We start from the raw sequence: 23408 nt of genomic DNA, 5'->3' as shown, positions 1-23408 counted from the left end.
AACCCAATATGGCTCCCACCAATCCAAGATGGCCGCCGCCACTGACACAATCCAAGATGGCCGCCCCCGGGGCCTCCCCCACAGAGCAAACCACACACAAATTTCCCAAATTTCTCCTTTATTGCCCCAAACCCCCCATTGGACGATGCCGGGTGGGCGTGGTCAGCACCGGGCGGGGGGCGTGGCCTGTTCCTCTGGCATCGCGCTGGGATTGGTCAGCGCCAGGTGGGGCGGGGCCAGGGCGTGGCCCGGGGGGCGTTTCCCGTTCACCACCAGCGAGAGGGGGGAGGGGACACGGAGAGAAATGAACGAGAACGTCTGGAAAGGGGGGAGAAACCAGTAAGGACCAGTATGGACCAATATAAACCAGTAAGGGCCAGTATGGACCAATATAAACCAGTCCAAACCAGTAGAAACCAGTATAAACCAGTCCGAACCTGTCCCTGGTGCTGGTGCAGGTGCTGATTCAGCACAGGCTCGGCCACGCCCACCGCATCCCCCACGGCCACGCCCCAATTGGGGGCGGAGTTATAGACAGTGATGGCGGCCACGGCCCCGCCCCCGTCCTGGAGACCAATCGTGCTGTGACGTCACAAGGGGGAGGAGTCAGTTAAAAAAACCACGCCCCCTATTGCGGCCCAGTTCATCCCAGTAACTCCCAGTTCATCCCAGTATAACCCAGTGACCCCCCAATCCCCTCCCAGTTCATCCCAGTATAAACCAGTGACCCGCAATCCCCTCCCAGTTCATCCCAGTATAAACCAGTGACCCCCAATCCCCTCCCAGTTCATCCCAGTATAAACCAGTGACCCCCAAACCCCTCCCAGTTCATCCCAGTATAAACCAGTGACCCCCAAACCCCTCCCAGTTCATCCCAGTATAAACCAGTGACCCACAATCCCCTCCCAGTTCATCCCAGTATAAACCAGTGACCCCCAAACCCCTCCCAGTATAAACCAGTTTATCCCCAGTTCATCCCAGTTCCCTCCCAATCCCCTCCCAGTATAAACCAGTCAATCCCAGTTCATCCCAGTATAAACCAGTGACCCCCAAACCCCTCCCAGTTCCCTCCCAGTACAAACCAGTACAGGCACTCACTAGGGCACGCCCCCGGGCGGGGTCAGGCTGAACAGGGCCCGCCCCAGCACCACCCTGTGGGGGTTGGGCCCCGGTCGCAGCCCCGCGATGGGGGAGGGGCGCGGCCCCCCGGCCCCGCCCAGCGGGCCCAGCAGGGGGAGGGGCACCGGCCCGGCCACGCCCCTGCGGCGCTTCCCGCGCAGCTTCCCCTGGGGGCGGAGCTTTGTTAGGGACACGCCCCCCCATCAATCCCGGCCACGCCCCCACGGCGCTTCCCACCCAGCTTCCCCTGGGGGCGGGGCTCAATCAGAGACACGCCCACTGCTGGACACGCCCCCCCCCCAGTTCATCCCAGTCCCTCCCAGTCCCTCCCAGTCCCTCCCAGTCCCCCCCAGTTTATCCCAGTTCCCCCTACCCGAGTCTCCAGCAGCCGGCACAGGTCCCCCAGGTAGCCAATCAGCTGCTGGTGACGTCGCCGAGGCTCCTCCCACTGAGGGGCGAGGTCGGAGGCGCGGCTGAGCCCCTCCAGCGCCCCCTGGAACCGCTCCAGGTACTGCAGCAGCTGTGGAAGGGTTAAACTGGTTTATACTGGTTTGTACTGGTTCATACTGGGAGGGCATTGTAGCTCCAGCCCCGCCCCCTTGTACCCCGCCCATTTAGGCCCTTCCTCCTTTAGGCCCCTCCCCCTCTAGGCCCCGCCCCCCTCACCGTGGCCCGGTTCAGGTGCAGGTCGGGGTTGGCGGCGGCCGCGGGGTCCACGCGCTCCTGGAAAAGTGGGCGGGGCTCCAGTTAGACCGCACCCATTGTCAGACCACTCCCCCTGTGTGGCCCCGCCCCTTTCTCAGCACCTGTGCATAGGCCATGGGTGCGGCCCCACCCACCAGGTTTAGCCCCACCCCTGGGTTAGCCACGCCCCCGGGCTAGAACATGGCCCCATGGTTAAGCCCCGCCCCCTCACCCTCTATTAATGTATTAATTATTTATTATTACAATTAACATTTATAATCATTATTATAATGAGTTTTTATTATTATTGGGCCATGGGGGGTATTCCCAGCCTAGCCCCACCCCAAGTTTAACCACACCCCCTATCAGACCACGCTGCCTGTGTAGCCCCGCCCCTATGATTAAGCCCCACCCCCTCCCCACCTGTCAGTGGCCTGTGAGTTCTGCCCCCAGCCTGGCTCCACCCCTCAGTTTGACCACACCCCCACTAGCCCCACCCCTGTTTAACCACACCATTAGCCACGCCCCCCCGCGGACAGGCCCCGCCCCTTTCTCACCGCCTGGGCGTAGGCCGCGAGCGCCTACCCCCATTGTAACCACACCCCCATTAGCCACGCCCCCCGGGGACAGGCCCCGCCCCTTTCTCACCTCCTGGGCGTAGGCCGCGAGCACCTACCCCCATTGTAACCACACCCCCATTAGCCACGCCCCCAGGACAGGCCCCGCCCCTTTCTCACCGCCTGGGCGTAGGCTGCGAGCGCCTACCCCCATTGTAACCACACCCCCATTAGCCACGCCCCCCAGGACAGGCCCCGCCCCTTTCTCACCGCCTGGGCGTAGGCCGCGAGCGCTCGCCGGGCGCTGCCGGGGCTCTGCCCCCCCGCGAAGAACAGGGACACATGGGCGTTACCCAGAACGTCTGGAATGGGACAGGTGAGCACACCTGAGCACACCTGGGCACACCTGGGATACTCCTGAGATAAACCTGGGCACAGGTAACTCACACCTGGAGATACCTGAGCACACCTGGGCACACCTGGGCACACCTGAGATACTCCTGAGATAAACCTGGGCACAGGCAACTCACACCTGGAGATACCTGAGCACACCTGAGCACACCTGGGGCACCTGGGATACTCCTGAGATAAACCTGGGCACAGGTAACTCACACCTGGAGATACCTGAGCACACCTGGGCACACCTGAGCACACCTGGGCACACCTGGGATACTCCTGAGATAAACCTGGGCACAGGTAACTCACACCTGGAGATACCTGAGCACACCTGAGCACACCTGGGGCACCTGGGATACTCCTGAGATAAACCTGGGCACAGGTAACTCACACCTGGAGATACCTGAGCACACCTGAGCACACCTGGGCACACCTGGGATACTCCTGAGATAAACCTGGGCACAGGTAACTCACACCTGGAGATACCTGAGCACACCTGGGCACACACCTAAACCATGCCTGGGCACACCTGGAATACACCTGGGGATCCCTAAACCACACCTGGCCACACCTGAGCCCCTCCCAGCCCTGTTTAACCCTTTCCAGGTCACACCTGGCCACACCTGAGCCCCTCCCAGCCCTGTTTAACCCTCTCCAGGTCACACCTGGCCACACCTGAGCCCCTCCCAGCCCCGTTTAACCCTTTACCTGCCCCCAGGTGTACTCACACCACGATTGGCCGTCCCTGGGGTCACACCTGACGGCCGCCTCCGCCTGGGCCAGGCTCTCGCGCAAGGCCCCGCCCCCCGGCCCCGGCCCCGGCCCTCCGGGGCCTGGCCCCTCCCCCCGCGGGCCTGGCCCCGCCCCCTGGGCGCGCAGGGCCATGGAGAGGAGGCGCCGAGCCTCGGGGTCCTCGCCCTGATGGAAAGGGGCGGGGTCAGGGGCGGGGCCAAGTGAGAGTGCACGCCCCCTTTCGGCCACGCCCCCTGTCAGACAGGTAAACCAAAAACCACCCAAAAATACTCCCAAAATCACCCAAAAACCCACCCCCAAAATCCACACAAAAAACCCAAAATATAACAAAAACCAACCCAAAAACCATTTAAAAACCACCCAAAAGAACACCTAAAATCCCCCCAAATATCCCAGAAACCACCCAGGGACCCCAAAAACCTCCAAAACCGCCCAAGATCACCCAAAAACCCCCCAAGAAGTCCCCAAACCCCCTCCGAAAAAAAACACCTGAAAACCACCCTAAACCACCCCAAAACCCACCCCAAAATCGCCCAAAAAAAAAAAAAAAAACCCCCCAAAAACTCTCCAAAATCCCACCAAAACCCCTCTAGGACCCTCCCCCTCCCCTTGGCCCCTCCCCCTCCCCCCTGGCCCCGCCCCCACCTGCTGCAGGGCCCCCCCGAAGGCCTCGCGGGCCCCCCTGAGGTCCCCCCGCCGCCATCTTTGCTCCCCCAGCTGCCTCCAGGCCACGCCCAGGGCGGGGTCCAGCTTCAGGGCGTGGCCGAGCGCCAGCTCCGCCCTGGCCCCGCCCACCTCTGGGGCCACGCCCAGCGCGCGCGCGCGAAGCACCAGCGCCCGGCCACGCCCCTCGGGGGATACTGTGGAGAAGGGGGCGGGGTTAGGGGCGGGGTGTGAAAGGACACGCCCCCAAGTCACGCCCAGGCCACGCCCCCACCGTGGATCTGCTCCATCAGCTTCAGCGTCCGCTCCATCTCCGCCACCAGCGGGTCCTGGGCGGGGTCGGGGGCGTGGCCAGGGCTGGGGTCGTGGGCGGGGTCGTGGGCGGGGTCACGGGAGGGCAGTGAGTCCCGGAAGTGGTAGAGGTCTGTCACCAGGGCCTGGGGAGGGACAAAGGGCGGGACTTGGGTTAAAAATGAACCAAAATCAACCCAAAATTAGCTGAGAAATGACACAAAATCAGCTCAAAAATGACCCCAAATCAACCAAATATCAGCTCAAAAATTACCCAAAATCAGCTCCAAAATGACCCAAAAATAACCCAAAATTTAACCCAAAATCATCTCAAAAATAAGCGGAAATTACTCCAAAATATAATGCAAAAACTACCCAAAAATAACCCCAAAATCAGCTGAAAAATTACCTTAAATCCGCTCAAAATGACCCAAAATCACCTTCAAAAATGAACCAGAATCAACCCAAAAATAAGCTAAAAAATGACCCAAAATCAGCTCCAAAATAAGCTGAAATTACTGCAAAATATAACACAAAATCGACCCAAAAATTACTCAAAATCTAACCAAAATATAATCCAAATGGCCCCAAAAACAACCCCAAATCAGCCCCAACATAACCCCGAAATAACCCAAAATAAACCCCAAAATAACCCGAAGTCATCCAAATTCAGCACAAAATCAGCTCAAAAATTACCCAAAATCAGCTCAAAAAATACTCTAACCCAAGCCAAAATTTAAGCCACAACCAGCTCCAAAATAACCTGAATTTACCCCAAATTATAACGCAAAATTACCCCAAGAATAACCTAAAATCACCTCCAAAATAACCTGAAATTACCCCGAAATATAACCCAAAATCAACACCAAAATAACCCAAAATCAGCACAAAACATAACCCAAAATTACCCCCAAATTCAATCCAAAATCACCTCAAAAATAACACAAAATCAACTCAAAATAACTCAAAATCACCTCAAATCACCTCAAAAATAATACCCAAATAATTACCTGAAAATAACGCAAAATCAGCCCAAAAAACCCCCAGATTCAAACCTAAAATCACTCAAAATCACACCCGAAATCTGCTCAAAATCACTTTTAAAAATAAGCCCCAAAATCAATCCAAAATCAACTGAAAATAACCCAAAAAAAACCCAAGACAGCCACAAAATAATCCCAAAAACATTCAAAAAATCCCCAAATCCCCCCAAACGTCGCAGCCGCCCCCGAGGGGTTTCTGAGGTGATTTTTGCGGGAATTTTGAGCCATTTTGGGACAATTTCCCCTCACTCACCGCTCTGAGCCCCCCGGGGCCCCTCAGGGATCCCCTCGCCCCCAACCGGGGGTCCCTCCCCTCCCTCCCCGGTACCCCCCGCCCCTCCCCCTGCCGGGGGTCCCTTCCCTCCCGCACCTCGAGCCGTTTCAGGGCCTCCTCATCGCCGCCATCTCCCCCGCCGCCGTCCGGGGCCGCCGCCGCCTCCTCCTCGGGCGCCGCCATGACAGCGGCGCCACGCCCACTTCCGGCGTCTTCCTCCTTCCTTTTGCCGCCGGACGCGCTCGCATTGGCTGCGGCGCTGCCACTTCCGGCCGTTTCCTCCCGCCTTATTGGGCTAGCCGCACTCCCATTGGCTGCGGGCGCAAGCAGTCCCGGCCCCTTGCACCTAGCCGCGCTCCCATTGGCTGCCGCCTCACGCTTTAAATGGCGGCCGGCCCCGCCCAAGTTGGGGGACGCCCCTTCTCCTTATTAAGATTAGGCCACGCCTTCTCATTGCCATTTAAAGGCAAACCTCACCCCTAAAGGCGGGACATTTCCTTTTAAGGTAAGACCCCGCTCCTCCGCATTCCCGCCGCGCTTTGGCCCCGCCCCCTCGCGGCTCCCTCACGGTTGGACTCGGCACAAAAGTTTGCGTTTTTATTAAAAAAACATTTAAATAATTTTAAAATTTCATCTTTTAACTGTCAGAAACCTCAGTAAATTCCACGGTGAAGCAGGATTTATTCCAGCGTTTGATAAAATAAACACATAAATTAAAGAATTATATATATAAACACATAAATGAAACACATTAATAACATCAAAACACCCGGAAAATAAAAATCGGAAAAATCGAATTTAAAGAGTTTAAAGTCCAGAACCTCGCTTAAAAAGGTGGAACTGAGGAAAGCGAAAAGTAAAAATAGAAAATAAAGGGATAAAATTGGATATTTTTGTGTTTTCTCGGCGCGGACAGGTAATAATGGGCGAAAAAGGCAAAAAAAAAATTAAAATCCATAAAAAGCAATAATCAGGAGGTAATCCTCGTGCAAAAGGTTTTATAGTTTTTTATTTTAATGCGTTTAATGTTTGGGTAATATTAAAAGAGAGGGAGAACACGTGGAGGGGGGCAAATCCTGAGGGTGCAAATATGAGGCAAAAGCGCCTCAAATCGGGCAAAAACCTTCCAGAAACTCCTTTAAAAAATCGAACTGATAATTTAAAATGCGAAAAGAGTTCCTTGAAGGGGAAATTATTTTAAAAAAATGCAAATTAATGGTTTAAAACTTTACTTTTATAGCGCCGAGATCATCGGGGCGCGGTTTCCCGGCAGCGACTCATTCCTGAGGGGAAAAATTATCCCAACAAGGGTAAAAAAGCTAAAAAATTCCACCGAAAGTTATAAATCAATGAATAATCGTTAAATCTGCCTTAAAAATAGGTATTAAAGTACAAGAAATTGGGTCTGCAGGGGAGGATGGGGGGACACGTGGTGTCGGGAGAAAAACGTGAAAGAAAACTAATTGAGAACCTTCTGTTTAAGCAAAAAAAACTTAAAATAACGTTTAAAACCGCAACAAAAACCTCACAAAACCACCAAAAAGCAAAAAAAAAAAAAAAAACCAAAAAAGGAAAGTTATAGAGCGAAGATCCTCCAGAATGCGCTTCCCGCCGGCGGCTCCGCCTGAGGGGAGAGAAGCGGAGTCAGAGTGGGACGGAACTGGGGCCGCCGGATTACAATTAATCCCTTCCAAATTCATTCCCCCCCAATTAATTAATCCCTAGGAGCCCCCCGGAGCGTTTGTGCGGCTCCCCAAATGCCGGCGGAGCCCCGGAGCGTTCCCTGCCCTGCTCCGCCGGGTGAAGAAGGAGCCGCCGCTGCTCTGCGACGCCGCTAAAACCCCGAGCGCCCGCGGCTGGCGGCGACGGGGGGAACGCGGGTCGGGATCGCGATCGTGCGCCATGTCGCGATAGGAAGACGCACATAAACAGACAGACAGACATAGCTCCATTCCCTCACAGCCGCCATTTTTCCACTTACTCTTTACCCTCGCGCTCCCCTCGCCGGCCCCTCACGGACTGAGCCGTTCCCGCCTACGCCCACCGGGCCCCTCAGCAAAGCCACGCCCCCTCGCGCTCCTATTGGCTGGTGGTTCGCCCCTATCCAATCCGATTGGCCACTAGGCAGGAGAGGTCTGAGGTTATGCAACTGACGCACGATTGATAGAAGGGCGTGGTTTGCGGCTATTGATTGACAGGTAAGGTATTACAGAACCCAATGCAAGGGGCGTGACCTGCAGCGCTTGATTGACAGATAAGGCAGTCATGTAACCTAAGTTAAAGGGCGTGCCCTTTAGCTGTGGATTGACAGGTAATGCAATATTGTAACCCAATGTAAGGGGCGTGACTTGCAGCAGATGATTGACAGATAAAGGATTCATGTAATCCATAGCAAGGGGCGTGGCTTGCAGCTGATTGACAGCAATAGGGCAGGGTTCCACCAGTGATTGACAAGAAATGAAAGAAGATGATTGGTCCTCTCCAAATGGGCGGGGTCACCAATTCAATGACATCATCCACATAGAAAGAGGCGTGGCCAGAAGATGGAGTGGGGAGGAATATTTTATTAAGTGGGTGTGGCCGGTTTGGGCGTGGCCACCTCAATCCCGCCAGGTCACCTCCACCTCGTCTGTCCGGTACCTGCCACAGCCAGAGGTCAAAGGTCAGAGCCCGGACAATCCTCACCCAGCCCCGCCCACCCAGCCACACTCCCCCGACCTCTGCGTGATCCCTGATTGGCTGAGCTCTGTCACTTGCCCCACCCTTAGCATCTCGCAGCCGGCCTGGGCGATCATGGCGCCGTTGTCGATGCAGTACCTGCGAGGTCAAAGGTCACAGGTGTGCCACGCCCCCTTCCAAAGGAGGCCATGCCCCTCAGAGGGAGGCCACGCCCTCACCTGTCATCGACGGGGCAGAGCTCCGCCCCCCGGGCCCTGCACATGCTCTGTAGCATCTCCTGCAGCCGATGGTTACCTGCACACAGGTGGGCGTTACGTGGGCGTTGCCTGCCCTTGGCTCCGCCCCCGCATGCAAATGGAGGTCGCGCCCCTCTTTATGCAGAGCTGGGCCTCGCCCATTCGGCCGTGACTAATTTTGGATGGACACGCCCCCTCCCGTGTGACCCGCCCACCTTCAAATGTGGCCACGCCCACCCCAAGTGAGGCCACGCCCATCTCCAGGGGAGACTGCGCCCCCAGGTGTGACCACGCCCATCCCAGGTGTGACCCCGCCCACGGCAGGTGTGGCCCCGCCCACTCACAGGCCACGCCCCCCACGAGCAGCAGGTGCCGGGCCCGGGTCAGCGCCAGCGCCCGCTCAGTGACCTCAGCCAGCATGGCGAACGCTGTCTCCTGGGACACAGAAACGGCAGAAAAATGACCCAAAAATGGCACCAAAACGGCCCCAAATTGTCCCAAAATGGTCCCAAATATGTCCCCAAATATAGCCCAAAAACTTCCCAAAAATGTCCCAAAAAAGGCCCGGAAACGTCCTAAAAATGGCCTCAAAAAGGGCCCAAATATCACCCAAAAAATAGCCTCCAAATGGCCCAAAATTATCCCAAAAATGTCCCAAAACAACCAAAAAACTTCCCAAAAATGTCCTAAAATTGGCCCGAAAAGGTCCTAAAAACCTGCACAAAAAATGCCCATAAATGTCTTAAAAGTGGCCCAAAAGCCACCCCAAAAATATCCTAAAAATGGCCCCTAAACATGGCCAAAATATCACCCAAAAACGGCCCCAAAATGGCCCAAAATTATCCCAAGAATATTGGGAAAATGGTCCAAAAACAGCCCAAAAACCTGCACAAAAATTGGCCCAAAAATGGCCCAAAATTGTCCCAAAAATCACCTAAAAAATGGCCTACAAATGTCCCCAAAATGACCCCAAATTATGCCAAAAATGTCCCAAAAAAGACCCCGAAAATGACCCAAAATATGTCCAAATAATGTTCCAAACATGGTCGCAAAACCTCCCAAAAATGGCCCCGAGAACGGCCTAAAATTACCCCCAAAATGTCGCAAAAAATCCCCAAAAATGGCCCCAAAAACCATCCCAAAAATGTCCTGGAAATGGCTCCCAAAAATGGCCCCAAACAGCCCAAATACCACCCCAAAAATGGCCCAAAAATGCCCCAAAACCACCCCAAAAATGGCCCCAAAACCACCTCAAAAATGGCCCAAAATTTCCCCAAATCTGTCCCGAAAATGGCTCCAAAAACGTCCCAAAAATGGCCTAAAAACCACCCCAAAAACGTCCCCATAATGTCCCAAAATCGCACCCAAAATTAACTCCCCCAGCCCCCATTAATTAACCCAGACCCTCATTAATCACCCCCAATTAATTACCCCCCCCCAAATCCCATTAAATCCCATTTTCCAACCCCCAAAACCCCAATTCCCCAATTAAGCCCCCCAAACTGCAATTAATTGATCCCAAACTGCAATTAATTGATCCCAAACCCCAACTGACTAATCCGGAACCTCGTTAATTAACCCAACCTCATTAATTACCCCAATTAATTACCCCAATTAATTACCCCTAATTACCTGCAGGGAGAAGCAGAGATCCTCCGGGGTCGCCTCCCCCGACTCCAGCAGCTTTGGGGTCACGGCCTGCGGGGGAAAAAAACCCAAATTTTGGGGCAATTTTGGGGCAATTTTGGGGATTTTTGGGTCCTCAGGTGGATTTTGGGGGCAGATTTGGGGATTTTTAAGTCAATTTTGGGATCAATTTTCATGGTTTTGGGTCAGTTTTGGGGTCAGTTTTGGGGTCAGTTTGGGGATTTTGGGGTCCTCAGGTGGATTTTGGGGTCAGATTTAGAGATTTTAGGGTCAGTTCTGGGGTTTTTGGGGTCTCCAGGTGAATTTTGGGGTCAATCCCAGAGATTTTGGGGACCCCCAGGTGGATTTTGCGGTCTCCAGGTGAATTTTGGGGTCAGTTTTAAGGTTTTAGGGTTTTGGGATGTTTTGAGGTCGGTTTTGGGGTGAGATTTGGTGGTTTTGGGTCAGTTTTGGGCTCAGCTTTGGGGTTTTATGGTTTGGGATGTTTTGGGGTCAGATTTGGGATGAGATTTGGTGGTTTTGGGTCAGTTTTGGGGTCAGTTTTAAGGTTTTATGGTTTGGGATGTTTTGGGGTCGGTTTTGGGGTGAGATTTGGGGTTTTGGGATCAGTTTTGGGTCAGTTTAGGGTCAGTTTGAGGTTTTGGGGTGCCCCCGGTGTTTTGGGGTGAATTTGGGGGTTTTTGGTACCTGCAGGTGGGAGAGCAGCCCCGAGAAGGAGACGTCGAGGCCTTTGACCACGTAGGGCAGCGGCAGCAGGCGGCGACCCCTGGATTGGGGGAAAATCCCGGGATTTTGGGTCAGTTCAGGGGTTTGGGGTAAAATCCAGGGATTTTGGGCCACTTTGGGGAAATATTCCGGGATTTGGGGCCAGTTAAAGGGATCTGGGGGAAAAAGCCGGGATTTTGGGTCACTTTGGGTTTTTGGGGTTGGTTCAGGGGGGTTTGGGGTCAGTTTGGGGTAAAATCCCGTGATTTTGGGCTCAGTTTTGGGGTAATTTCAGGAGGTTTTAGAGTCACTTTTGGGGACACTTTTGGGGTCATTTCAGGGGATTTTGAGCTCAGTTTCGGGGTCACTTCTGGGGTAATTTCAGGGGATTTTGGGCGTCACTTTGGGGTGATTTCAAGACGTTTTGGGGTCACTTTTGGGGTCAGTCTAAGGCTCAGTTTTGGGGCAATTTCAGGGGATTTTGGGCTAAGTTTTGGGGTCACTTTGGGCTCAGTTTTCGGGTAATTTCAGGGAATTTTGGGCTAAGTTTTGGGGTTATTTCAGGAGGTTTTGAGGGTCACTTTTGGGGTCATTTTAGGGGACTTTGGGGTCAGTTTTGGGCTCCATTGTGGGGTAATTTCATGAGGTTTTGGGCTCAGTTTTGGGGTCACTTTTGGGCTCATTTTTGGGGTAATTTCAGGCGGTTTTGGCTCACCTCTTGGCCAGCTGCTCCACGTTGTAGCCAGGGCTGGGGGCATTTGGGATCTGCGGGAAAAGGGGCGGGGTCAGTTCTGTGGGCGGGGTCGGCTCTGGGGGCGGGGTCAGCCCGGGGTGTGGCCGGTGGGCGTGTCCCGGTGGGCGTGTCCCACCTGCAGCAGCCGGGCCAATCGGTCGATGCAGTTGCCCACGGCCACGTCCAGGGTCTCGCCCAGGATCCGGTACCGGCGCCGCGCGTACGCGATCACCTGCGGGGCGGGCAGGGGGCGTGGCTATCGCGATAGGGGCTGGGCCCCGCCTCTGCCGTCGCGATATCTCACGATGGCAGCCACCTCCTGACAGTCCCATCACGGTATCTCGCGATATCGGACATTTCCTCACACCCTCGTCATGATATCGGCCATTTCCTGACAGGCCTGTCACGATATCTCGCGATATTGGACATTTCCTCCCACCCCCATCGCGATATTCTGTGATATCAGCCATTTTCTCCATCTCTCATCGCGATATTGGCTATTCCCTCCCTCTCCCATGGCGATACCGCCCATTTCCTCACGCTCCCGTCATGATAGCTCACGATAGCAGCTATTTCCTCACATCCCCGTCACGATATTGGCCATTCCCTCCCACTCCTGTCATGAAAGCAGCTATCCTGCTATCACGATAGCTTCTGCTATCACGATATCCCACGATGTCGCCCATTCCCTCCCTCCCCCCTCGCGATATCCCGCGATACCGGCCGCCCCCCGCCCCCTATCGCGGCCTATCGCGGCCCTATCGCGGCACCTGGGTGTTGCCGCCGCTGACGTAGAGCACGAGCGGGTCGGGGGCGAGGCCGATGGCGCGGCCCATCTCGATGTGGCCCAGGCAGTGATTGACGGCCAGCAGGGGCCGCCCCCAGAGCTGCGACAGCGTCCGGGCCACGGCCGCCACCACCGCCAGCGGGGAGCCCATGCCCGGGCCTGGGCCGGGAAAAATGAATAAATAAATAAATAAATAAATAAATAAATAAATAAATAAATAAATAACCCCCCCCCCCGAGGGTGATGGGAGCGGCCAAAATAACCCCAAAAAAAACCCCCAAACTCCCCCCAAGAATGAATGGGATTGTCCAACCACCCCCCCGGGGGAGTGGGAGGGTCCGTAAGAACCCAAAAACCCCAAAATCCCCCCCAAAACCCCCCCGGGAATGAATGGGATCGTCCAATCCCCCCCTCCCGGGGTGCATGGGATTGTCCAAAGCCCCCCACAAACCCCAATGGGAACCCCAAAAGACAAATGTATGGGATCTGTACAGGATCTATGGGGGATTTATGGGCTCTCTGGGGTCTATAAGGGATCTATGAGGTCGCGGTTCGGTTCCGTTACCGGTCCCGGTCCCTTTAGTGAAGGCCACCCCGTCCAGCTCCCGGGGCTGTGTGGGGACTGTGGGGCCTATAAGGGATCTATGAGGCCTATAACGGATCTCTGGAGCCTAGAACCGATTTATGGGGCCTATAACGGATCTATGGAGTCTGTGGGGTTTATAACCGATTTATGGGGTCCCGGTTCGGTCCCGGAACCGTTCCCGGTCCCATACCCTTGGTGAAGGCCACCCCGTCCAGGTCGCGGGGCTCCAGCCCCGCCTCGCTCAGCGCAGCCCGCACCAGCCCCAGAACCACGGCCCGGTGGTGCCGCCCGGTGGGCCCGGGGGCGAACCCTGCGGAAAGACCGGCATTAGAACCGGGAAAAGGCACCGGGAACGGAAGCGGGGCGGGAAAAAAGGGAAGTGACGTCACCGTGTCCCGGCGGTGTGACGTATGTGGCGCGGCGGTTGCTGAGGACGGCGCCGTCGCGCACCACTCCCGCCCCCACCTTGTTGGCGGAGCCCTCCAGGCCCAGCACGGTCGGCATGACGTCACGCCCGCTGTGTGCCGCCGCCGCCGCTGTGACGTCACGCCGCCGCTCCGCCGGTTCTCCGCCTCACGGTGCTTCTCCCGCCGCTCCGCTACGTCACTTCCGTTTCCCGCCTCAATTCTCTCCCAGCCTCAGGAGCGTTTCCGGTTCCGGCCACGCCCCGCCATTGACCATCGCTTCCCGCGCGCGCGGAGCCGCCGCTCCCGCCGCCGCCGCTGATTGGTCCCGCGCGCTGAGGCACGGCGGGCTCTGATTGGTCCCGCGCGCGCTCAGGCACGGCGCGCTCTGATTGGTCCCCCGCGCTGAGGCACGGCGGGCGCTGATTGGTCCCGTGCGCTGAGGTACGGCGGTCGCTGATTGGTCGCTCCGAGGGGCTGAGGTACGGCGCGCTCTGATTGGTCCCGCGAGCTCAGGAACGGCGCGCTCTGATGAGTTGGGGGGGGGGGGCCTGAGTCACGGCGCGCTCTGATTGGTCCGACGGGTGAGGCACGGCGTGCTCTGATTAGGTGAGGGAGGGACCGAAAAGGAGGGGGCGGGTTTAACGGGGAGAACGGAAGGCGGTGATTGGTCACAGAAGGAGATGATTGACAGACGGTGGAGGGCGGGTTGGGCCCGATCGCTCCCGGTTTGGGCCCCGGTTCGGGCCCGGTTCCGCCCCCAGGGCCGCACGTGGCGGCGGCGGGCGCTGATTGGCTGGCGCGGCGTGAGGGGAGGCGCGCTCTTATTGGCTGCGCTGTGAGGGGAGGCGGGTGTTAAAGCCATGGCGCGCTCTAATTGGCCGGATTATGAGGGCAGGCGGGTGTTAAAGCTACGGCGCGCTCTGATTGACCGGGCTGTGTCGTGGAGGCGGGGTTGAAACCCCCGGCACGCTCTGATTGGCTCGCGCTGACGCTGTCCTCTCTCCCCGGTGTAGGGGCGGAGCTTAAAGGCCGAGGGGGCGTGTCCGTCGGCGGAAGGGGCGGGGTCAGCGCCATGCCGAAGCGCGGGAAGAAGAAGGAGGAGAACGGGAGCGGGGACGAGGCCGGTGAGTGACCAGTATAGACCAGTATAGACCAGTATGGACCAGTATAAACCAGTACTAACCTTTTGCCCCTCCCCCTTCAGGCCCCGCCCCCGCCAAGGCCCCCAAGGCGTCCCCGGCCCCGCTTTACGAGGACCCGCCCACCCGCGAGACCACGCCCGATGGGCGGCGCTGGACGCTCAAGGTGACGTCATGGAACGTGGATGGGCTGAGGGCGTGGCTGAAAAAGGGCGGTGCCAAGGTAAGGGGCGGGGCTTGTGGGCATGAGGGAGGGGCTTTTGAGGATGGGGAAGGGCTTGTGCTGGTGGGAGGAGCCAACCAGAAGTTTTGGAGGGAAATTTTTCATTTTGATTTTAGACCTTTTTTCATCATTTTTGGGTGATTTGCGGGGATTTTTTTATTCATTTTGGGGTTATTTTGGAAGATTTTTAACCGGTTTTGGGGGGTTTTGCCCCCCAGTAGGTGTAAAAGGAGTTTTTGCTACTTTGGGTTCATTTTGGTGAGAGTTCAACTATTTTTGGGCCATTTTTCACTGTTTTTGCTGGGGTTTTCACCATTTTTGTTTATTTCAGAATAGACTTTCACCATCTTTGTGCGTTTTTTCCCCCCCGTGAGTGCAGGAGGAATTCCTTCCACTCTGGGTTAATTTTGGCGTTATTTTATTGGGGTTTTTCACCGTTTCTGGCTGGTTTTTTCACCGCATTTTCACCATTTTTGACGGGGTGATTTTTTTACCATTATTGTATATTTTCAGATAGATTTTATCTCTTCCTGGGTGTTTATTCCCCAGTGGGCGCAGGAGGAGGCCCCAGACGTGCTCTGCCTGCAGGAATTGCTTTTTCCACCCTTTCTGGGTTAATTTTGGGCTGTTTTTTGCCATACTTTCACCGTTTTCGCTGGGGTTTTTTCCCGTTTTTAGGTATTTTCTTATAGATTTTGCCATTTTCGTGCGTTTTTTCCCCCCCAGTGGGTGCAGGAGGAGGCGCCGGACGTGCTGTGCCTGCAGGAGACCAAGTGCGCGGCCTCGGCGGTGCCGGCCGAGCTGCGGGAGCTGCCGGGGCTGCCCCACCAGTTCTGGAGCAGCGCCAAGGACCGGCCAGGCTACAGCGGCGTGGGGCTGCTGGCCAAGACAGAGCCCCTGGACGTCACCTACGGCATCGGTGAGCGCCACAAAACCGGCCAAAATCGCCCCAAAACTGTCCTGAAAACCACCCTGAAAACTGCCCCAAAACTGCCTCAAGAACTGCCCCAAAAACGGCCCCAAAATTGCCCCAAAACTGCCATGGAAGTGTCCTGAAAACCACCCTGAAAACTGCCCCAAAACTGTCCCAGAAACTGCCCCAAAACTGTCCTGAAGCTCACCTGAAAACCACCCCAAAACTGCCCCAAAAACTGTCCCGAAACTGCCCCGAAATCACCCCAAAAACGGCCCCAAAACTGCCACGGAAGTGTCCTGAAAACCACACAGAAAACTACCCCAAAAACTGTCCTCAAACAGCCCCGAAATCACCCCAAAACTGCCTCAAGAACCGCCCCAAAATCGCCCCAAAACTGCCGCGGAAGTGTCCTGAAAACCACCCTGAAAACTGCCCCAAAACTGTCCCAGAAACTGCCCCAAAACTGTCCTGAAGCTCACCTGAAAACCACCCCAAAACTGCCCCAAAAACTGTCCCGAAACTGCCCCGAAATCACCCCAAAAACGGCCCCAAAACTGCCACGGAAGTGTCCTGAAAACCACACAGAAAACTGCCCCAAAAACTGTCCTGAAACAGCCCTGAAATCACCCCAAAACTGCCTCAAGAACCGCCCCAAAAACGGCCCCAAAATCGCCCCAAAACTGCCACGGAAGTGTCCTGAAAACCACCCCAAAACTGCCCCAAAACTGTCCCAAAAACTGCCCCAAAACTGTCCTGAAACTCACCTGAAAACATCCCCAAAACTGCCCCAAAAACTGTCACGAAACTGCCCCGAAATCACCCCAAAAACGGCCCCAAAATTGCCCCAAAACTGCCACGGAAGTGTCCTGAAAACCACACAGAAAACTGCCCCAAAACTGTCCTAAAACTGCCCCAAAATCACCCCAAAACTGCCTCAAGAACCGCCCCAAAATCACCCCAAAACTGCCCCGAAAGTGTCCTGAAAACCACCCCAAAACCGGCCCAAAATTGTCCCAAAAACTGCCCCAAAACTGTCCTGAAACTCACCTGAAAACCACCCCAAAACTGCCCCAAAAACTGTCACGAAACTGCCCCGAAATCACCCCAAAAACGGCCCCAAAATTGCCCCAAAACTGCCGCGGAAGTGTCCTGAAAACCGCCCCAAAACACCCTGAAATCGCCCCAAAAAATGCCCCAAAATCGCCCTGAAAACCACTTGGAAATCGCCCCAAAATCACCCAATCCTATCAACCCAAAACCACCCCGAAACTGCCCCAAATCACCCCAAAATCACCCAACCCTATCAACCCAAAACCGCCCTGAAACTGCCCCAAAACCACCCCGAAACTGCCCCAAATCACCCCAAAATCACCCAAACGTATCGACCCCAAACCGCCCTGAAATCGCCCCAAAACTGCCACAGGACTGTGCAGAAAGCTGCCCTGAAATCACCCCCAAAACCACCCCAAACATCCCCAGAATCAACCTCCCAGTCCCTCCCAGTCCCTCCCAGTCCCTCCCAGTTCCTCCCAATCCCCTCCCAGTCCCTCCCAGTTCACTCCCAGTTCACTCCCAGTCCCTCCCAGTCCCTCCCAGTCCCTCCCAGTCCCTCCCAATCCCCTCCCAGTCCCTCCCAATCCCCTCCCAGTCCCTCCCAGTCCCCTCCCAGTCCCTCCCAGTCCCTCCCAGTCACCCCCGTTTCACTCTGTCCCCTCCCAGGTGACCCCGAGCACGACGTGGACGGCCCAGTTCCCATCCCAGTCCCTCCCAGTCCCTCCCAGTCATTCCCAATCCCCTCCAATCCCCTCCCAGTCCCTCCCAGTCCCTCCCAGTCCCTCCCAGTCCCTCCCAATCCCCTCCCAGTCCCTCCCAGTCCCTCCCAGTCCCTCCCAGTCATTCCCAATCCCCTCCCAGTCCCTCCCAGTCCCTCCCAATCCACTCCCATTTCACTCTTTCCCCTCCCAGGTGACCCCGAGCACGACGTGGACGGCCCAGTTCCCATCCCAGTCCCTCCCAATCCCCTCCCAGTCATTCCCAATCCCCTCCAATCCCCTCCCAGTCCCTCCAATCCCCTCCAATCCCCTCCCAGTCCCTCCCAATCCCCTCCCAGTCCCTCCCAGTCCCCTCCCAGTCATTCCCAATCCCCTCCCAGTCCCCTCCCAGTCATTCCCAATCCCCTCCCAGTCCCTCCCAGTCCCTCCCAGTCATTCCCAATCCCCTCCCAGTCCCTCCCAGTCCCTCCCAGTCATTCCCAATCCCCTCCCAGTCCCTCCCAGTCCCTCCCAGTCATTCCCAATCCCCTCCCAGTCCCTCCCAGTCCCTCCCAGTCACCCCCGTTTCACTCTGTCCCCCTCCAGGCGACCCCGAGCACGACGTGGACGGCCGCGTGCTGACGGCCGAGTTCCCCTCGCTCTTCGTGGTCTGCGCCTACGTGCCCAACGCCGGGCGGGGCCTGGTGCGCCTGGAGCCGCGGCTGCGCTTCGACGCCGCCTTCCTGCAGTTCCTGCGCCGCCTGGACGCCCGCAAGCCCGTGCTGCTCTGCGGCGACCTCAACGTGGCGCACGCCGAGATCGACCTGTGCCACCCGCGCGCCAACCGCGCCAGCGCCGGCTTCACGCCGCAGGAGCGCGAGGGCTTCTCGCGGCTGCTGGGCGCCGGCTTCGCGGACTCCTTCCGGCACCTGTACCCCGAGGCCCGGGGCGCCTTCACCTTCTGGACCTACCTGGGCGGGGCGCGGGCGCGGAACGTGGGCTGGCGGCTGGACTACGCCGTGGTGTCGCGGCGCCTGCTGGGGGCGCTGTGCGACTGCAAGATCCGCAGCGCCGTGCAGGGCAGCGACCACTGCCCCGTCACCGCCCTGCTGGCGCTCTGAGCGGCGGAAACCGGGCCGAAACCGGGGCCTTAGGGCGGTGTTGGGTTCTGGGTCGGAGTGTTGGGCACGGAGCCGGGTTAAATTGGCCCAGAGTCGGCTTAAAAAGGTCAATAATCGGATTAAATTGGACCAAAGTCGGATTAAATTGGGTCAAATTTGGCTTAAATTGGCTCAAAATCGGCTCAAAATCAGCTTAAATTTGATCAAAACCGGCTTAAATTGGCCCAAAATTGGATTAAATTGGGTCAAAATCGGCTTAAATTGGCCCAAAATCGGCTTAAATTTGATCAAAACCGGCTTAAATTGGCCCAAAATTGGATTAAATTGGCCCAAAATCGGCTTAAAAAGGCCCAAAATCTGCTTAAATTGGCCCAAAGTCGGCTTAAATTGGCCCAAAATTGGATTAAATTTGATCAAAACCGGCTTAAATTGGCCCAAAGTCGGATTAAATTGGCCCCAAATCAGCTTAAATTGGGTCAAATTTGCCTGGAATTCGAGGTTCGTGTCATTCTCTGGCCATGGCTCAAAATCAGCTCAATTTCGCTCAAAATTGGCTCAAATTGGCTCAAAATTCGAGGTTCATGGCATTTTCTGGTCATGGGCACGTTCTGGCCCAAAATTGGCTTAAATCTGCTCAAAATCGGTCAAATTTGGAGTTTGGCGCCATTGGTTCAATGCGCTTTGGGCCGGAATTGGCTCAGTTTGGCCCAAAACCGGCCGAAATTCACTCGAAATGTCTCAGAGTCGGGTCTTGATGACGTCACCAAAGCCAAGACGGCTTTCAATCAAGTATTGACCCAAAACCTCCCCGAATTGCCCCAAAACAGGGTTCTGATGACGTCATCAGCCCCAAGATGGCTCTCCTCCCCCGTTTTTACCCAAATTTACCCAAATTTGGGTCTCTCAGGTGCTGCCACCGCAGCTCGGACACAAAATCACCCAAAACTGCCCCAAAACCCTTCTGGCCCCTCCCCCTCCCCCTAGGGCTCCGCCCCCTTAGTCCCCTCCCCTGGCTCCGCCCCCTCAAGCCCCTCCCCTCCCTTTTATCTTTTAATAAAAGTGAATTTTGGGGTGAAAAATGCCGGTTTCGGGTTTATTTACAGATGGGGGCCACGCCCCTCGGTGGGCGTGGCCAATAAATAACGCTGTACACGGGGAGGGGGCGGGGCTTATGTACAAGTGGGCGGGGACATGCGGGAGGTGGCGGGACCATGCAAAATAAAGGAGGGGCGGGGCCAGAAGGGGACGAGTTGTCCAATAACGAAGGGGCGTGGTTGTGTGATGTCATAGTGACACGCCACGCCCATGGGCGTGTCCTTTGATGAAAGGGGCGTGTCCTTTGATGAACAGGGCGTATCCCATGACAGGGGGGCGTGCCTCAGAAGGAAAGGGGCGGGTCCCAGAAGGAAGGGGCGGGTCCCGTGGGGCGCGGGGGGCGTGTCCGGGCGGGTAGGCGTGGTCAGGCGCGCGGTGGGAGGGGCTGGCTGACGCGCACGCAGCCCCAATAGGCCGCCCGCAGCAGACACGCCCCCGCGCCCGCCCCCAGCACCGCCCACGCCGCCGGCACCCACCGCGCCCCCCGGCGCCACGCCCACCACGTGCCGGCCTGGGGGCGGGGACAAGCAGGGCGTGGTCAGGACCTGGCCACGCCCCCTGACACCTCCCCTGACCCCTTACATTGCACCCGTTTAAGCCACGCCCATTTCTGACACGCCCTTCAGAGCCACGCCCATGGAAGCCCCACCCGTTATGGCTCCACCCACTTAAGCCCCACCATCTAAAGCGCCACCCACTTAAGCCACTCCCCTTTAAGCCTCACCCTTTAAAGCCCCTCCCACTTAAACCCCACCCCTTACAGCCCCTCCCCTTCAAGCCCCACCCATTTCCTCCTTTAGCCTCGCCCCTTTACACTCACCCCCACCAGACTCCACCCCCAGCCCCCCTTTGGCCCCGCCCCCCTGGCCCCGCCCCTCACCGCCAGCCCAGCCGCGGCCCCGCCCATCAGCAGGGCGGCCAATAGGCAGCAGAGGCAGCGTCGCCGTGGGAACCGCCGGCCAATCGCGGACCTGGGCAGGGCCAGAGGGGCGTGGTCAGCTCTGGCAGGGGGCTAGGCCACGCCCACACATAAAAAGGGTGCGTGGCCGCGGGGAAAAGGGGGCGGGGCCTGACTTACACCTTGCGGCAGTGCGGGCAGCGAGCCAATGAGCGCTCGGGGAGCTCCGCCCACTGCGGGGAAAGGGGGCGTGGTCAAATGGGTGGGGAAAAAGGGCCAGAGGGGGCGGGGCAGAAGGTGGGAGGGGTTGGTTTGAGGGTTCAGGGGGCAGAGTTTGGGGATGGGAGGTGTTAAGTGGGTGGGGCTTTAAAGGGTGGGGCTTGAAGAGGAGGGGCTTTAAAGGGTGGGGCTTAAGTGGGTCAGGATTTAAGGGGTGGGGCTTAAGTGGGAGGGGCTTTAAAGGGTGGGGCTTTAAAGGGTGGGCCTTTAAAGGGTGTGGCTTTAATTGTGGGGCTTAAGTGGGCGGGGCTTGAAGGGGGATTTGTTTTCAAAGGTGTGATTTTAAGTGGGCAGGGCTTGAAGTGGAAGGGGCGTGGCTCAGCAGGAAGGGGCGGGCACAACGGGGCCAATCAGGGAGGAAAGGGCGTGGCCACAAAGGGGGGCCTGGTCAGGCATGCGTAATGAGGTGGGCGTGGCCGAAGGGGGCGTGTCTCACCAGGAAGGGCCCCCCGCAGTGGGCGCAGGCCACGCGCACGCCCCCGGGGGCGGGGTCAGGGCTGGGCGCGCCCGTCTGCACCGGGCCCAGGTTGATGATCCTCTTACTGGGAGAACTGGGTTATACTGGGAGCCACTGGGATGGACTGGGAACCCCCCCAGTGCTCCCAGCACGGCCCCGGAGCCTCTTACTGGGAGAACTGGGTTATACTGGGAGCCACTGGGATGGACTGGGAACCCCCCCAGTGCTCCCTGCACGGCCCCGGAGCCTCTTACTGGGAGAACTGGGTTATACTGGGAGCCACTGGGAGGTGGGCAGGGCACCCAGGGAACCCCCCCGGTGCTCCCAGTATGGACCAGTATGGCCCAGAGACCATCCCAGTCCCTCCCAGTCCCTCCCAGTATAAACCAGTAACCCCAAATCCTCTCCCAGTATGGATCAGAATGGCTCCCAGTCCCTCCCAGTATTAACACAGTAACCCCAAATCCTCTCCCAGTGCTCCCAGTATGGATCAGAATGGCTCCCAGTCCCTCCCAGTACAAACCAGTAACTCCAAATCCCCCTTTAACCCTTTCGCAGTTCCTCCCAATGCCCCCAGTATAAACCAGTGACCTCCCAATCCCCTCCCAGTATAAACCAGTAGCCCCCAATCCCCTCCCAGTCCCTCCCAGTGCCCCCCAATCCCCTCCCAGTCCCCCCCAATCACCTCCCAGTATAAACCAGTAGCCCCCAATCCCCTCCCAGTCTCTCCCAGTCCGTCCCAGTACAGACCAGTACGGCCGCGGGCAGGCGATGCGCTGCGCTGAGGCCCTGCACACCAGCAGGCAGTTACAGGGACACCGCACATACTTCTTACCGCCGGGGGCCGTCCTGATTGGCTGCCGCCGCAAAGGAGGCGTGGCCTCAGCTGGGACACTTCCCCCGAGCCTGCCTGCCAGCCTCGGACCCCGCCCACCCATCCCAAACCCCGCCCATCCTCCACTTCAAGCCCCGCCCACTCAGCCCCTGGACGCCACGCCCCCTCACTGAAGCCACACCCACTCAGACACCCCTTACCTAGCTCAAACCCCGCCCATCCCCACTCCACCCTCTCAGACCTCGCCCACTCGTTTGCACTGAAAGCCACGCCCCCCATCATGTAGGCCCCGCCCCCTCACCGTGGCCTCGCCACACCCCCCGCACTTGACAACGTGCTGGTGTGTCTTCCCCTCGACGCTGATTGGCCGCTGGCACACGCGACACGTGACAGCCGGAGGCCCCGCCCCCGGCGCCTCAGGGCTGCCCAATGGCGAGTAAGGGGGCGGGGCCTCGCCCGGACCAGCCCCGGCGCCGCCTGCCAATAGGAGAGCGGTGATTTACGAACGAAGCCACGCTCCCCAAAGCCACGCCCTTCCCTCAGCGCGCTAAGCCCCGCCCCTCCCGGTTCGGCGCCTCACCCAGACCCCGCTCCCGGATTAAACCCCGCGCACCCGGCGGGGCTCCGCCCCCTCTCACCGGCGGCCGCGGCCCCGCCCGGGCCCGGCCCCGCCTCGGGCGGCAGCAGCGGCGATCGCTCCCCGTCCGCCATGACAGCGCCCTGCGCCACGCCCCCCCGAGCCCGATTGGCCCGCACCGGTCACGAGGGGGCGGCCCCGCCGCCACCTGCGCCGCCATTGGCCGCGCCGTCTCACGTGAGGCGCACCGCGCGCTCCCATTGGCTCTTTTCGCGTCACGTGGCGCCCCCGCCTCGCTATCACCGGGCGTTGCCGTGGCAACGCCAGCGCGCCTCTCTTCCGGGTCCTCATTGCGCTCTCCCATTGGCCACGCCACACCACGTGATACCCCCGCCTCCCTTTAACGCGCCGTTGTCCTGGCAACGCCCGCGCGCCGCTCTTCCGCGTTCCCCTCCCCGCGCTCCCATTGGCTTCTCGCACGTCACGTGACGCTCCCCGCCTCCATTTCCTTTATTCCCGGCACCGCCCCGCCCACCCCGCCCTCCCATTGGCCGCTC

At 57.7% G+C, this 23408-nt stretch overlaps 4 protein-coding genes across 6 annotated transcripts; 1 reads left to right on the top strand and 3 right to left on the bottom strand.

The window, feature by feature from the left end:
• Positions 1-101: 101 nt before the first annotated feature.
• TTC5 (tetratricopeptide repeat domain 5) lies at positions 102-5973 on the bottom strand. Its single transcript, XM_066570161.1, has 10 exons — positions 5877-5973; positions 4447-4609; positions 4155-4369; positions 3485-3674; positions 2631-2722; positions 1786-1842; positions 1493-1639; positions 1099-1286; positions 438-582; positions 102-318 (listed from the first exon to the last, which is right to left on the bottom strand). Exons 1-10 carry the CDS (start codon positions 5961-5963, stop codon positions 163-165), a joined length of 1440 nt encoding a protein of 479 aa, XP_066426258.1. The 5' UTR covers positions 5964-5973; the 3' UTR covers positions 102-162.
• Positions 5974-8324: 2351 nt separating this feature from the next.
• On the bottom strand, positions 8325-14077 carry OSGEP (O-sialoglycoprotein endopeptidase). Its single transcript, XM_066570154.1, has 11 exons — positions 13543-14077; positions 13344-13463; positions 12551-12726; positions 11917-12012; positions 11763-11812; positions 11030-11108; positions 10328-10393; positions 9040-9130; positions 8678-8753; positions 8499-8597; positions 8325-8420 (listed from the first exon to the last, which is right to left on the bottom strand). Exons 1-11 carry the CDS (start codon positions 13655-13657, stop codon positions 8381-8383), a joined length of 1008 nt encoding a protein of 335 aa, XP_066426251.1. The 5' UTR covers positions 13658-14077; the 3' UTR covers positions 8325-8380.
• Positions 13572-19770, top strand: APEX1 (apurinic/apyrimidinic endodeoxyribonuclease 1). Of its 3 annotated transcripts, none has more exons than XM_066570157.1 (5): positions 13572-14001; positions 14574-14684; positions 14765-14922; positions 15649-15841; positions 18196-19770. In XM_066570157.1, exons 2-5 carry the CDS (start codon positions 14633-14635, stop codon positions 18708-18710), a joined length of 918 nt encoding a protein of 305 aa, XP_066426254.1. In that variant the 5' UTR covers positions 13572-14001; positions 14574-14632; the 3' UTR covers positions 18711-19770. The 3 variants fall into 3 exon arrangements, with proteins under 3 accessions (XP_066426254.1, XP_066426252.1, XP_066426255.1); XM_066570155.1 differs by having other exon boundaries at positions 13572-14039; XM_066570158.1 differs by lacking the exon at positions 13572-14001 and adding an exon at positions 14146-14166.
• A 4-nt stretch (positions 19771-19774) lies between these two features.
• On the bottom strand, positions 19775-22988 carry PIP4P1 (phosphatidylinositol-4,5-bisphosphate 4-phosphatase 1). The gene is made up of 7 exons (XM_066570159.1): positions 22913-22988; positions 22576-22751; positions 22190-22296; positions 21419-21524; positions 20884-20936; positions 20686-20776; positions 19775-20316 (listed from the first exon to the last, which is right to left on the bottom strand). Exons 1-7 carry the CDS (start codon positions 22983-22985, stop codon positions 20170-20172), a joined length of 753 nt encoding a protein of 250 aa, XP_066426256.1. The 5' UTR covers positions 22986-22988; the 3' UTR covers positions 19775-20169.
• Positions 22989-23408: the final 420 nt, after the last annotated feature.

Source organism: Molothrus aeneus, unplaced genomic scaffold (assembly GCF_037042795.1).
Source record: "Molothrus aeneus isolate 106 unplaced genomic scaffold, BPBGC_Maene_1.0 scaffold_240, whole genome shotgun sequence".
NCBI classification, from domain to species: Eukaryota; Metazoa; Chordata; class Aves; order Passeriformes; family Icteridae; genus Molothrus; species Molothrus aeneus.
Note: the sequence above shows the minus strand (reverse complement) of the source record. Positions and strands in the feature narration are given on the sequence as shown.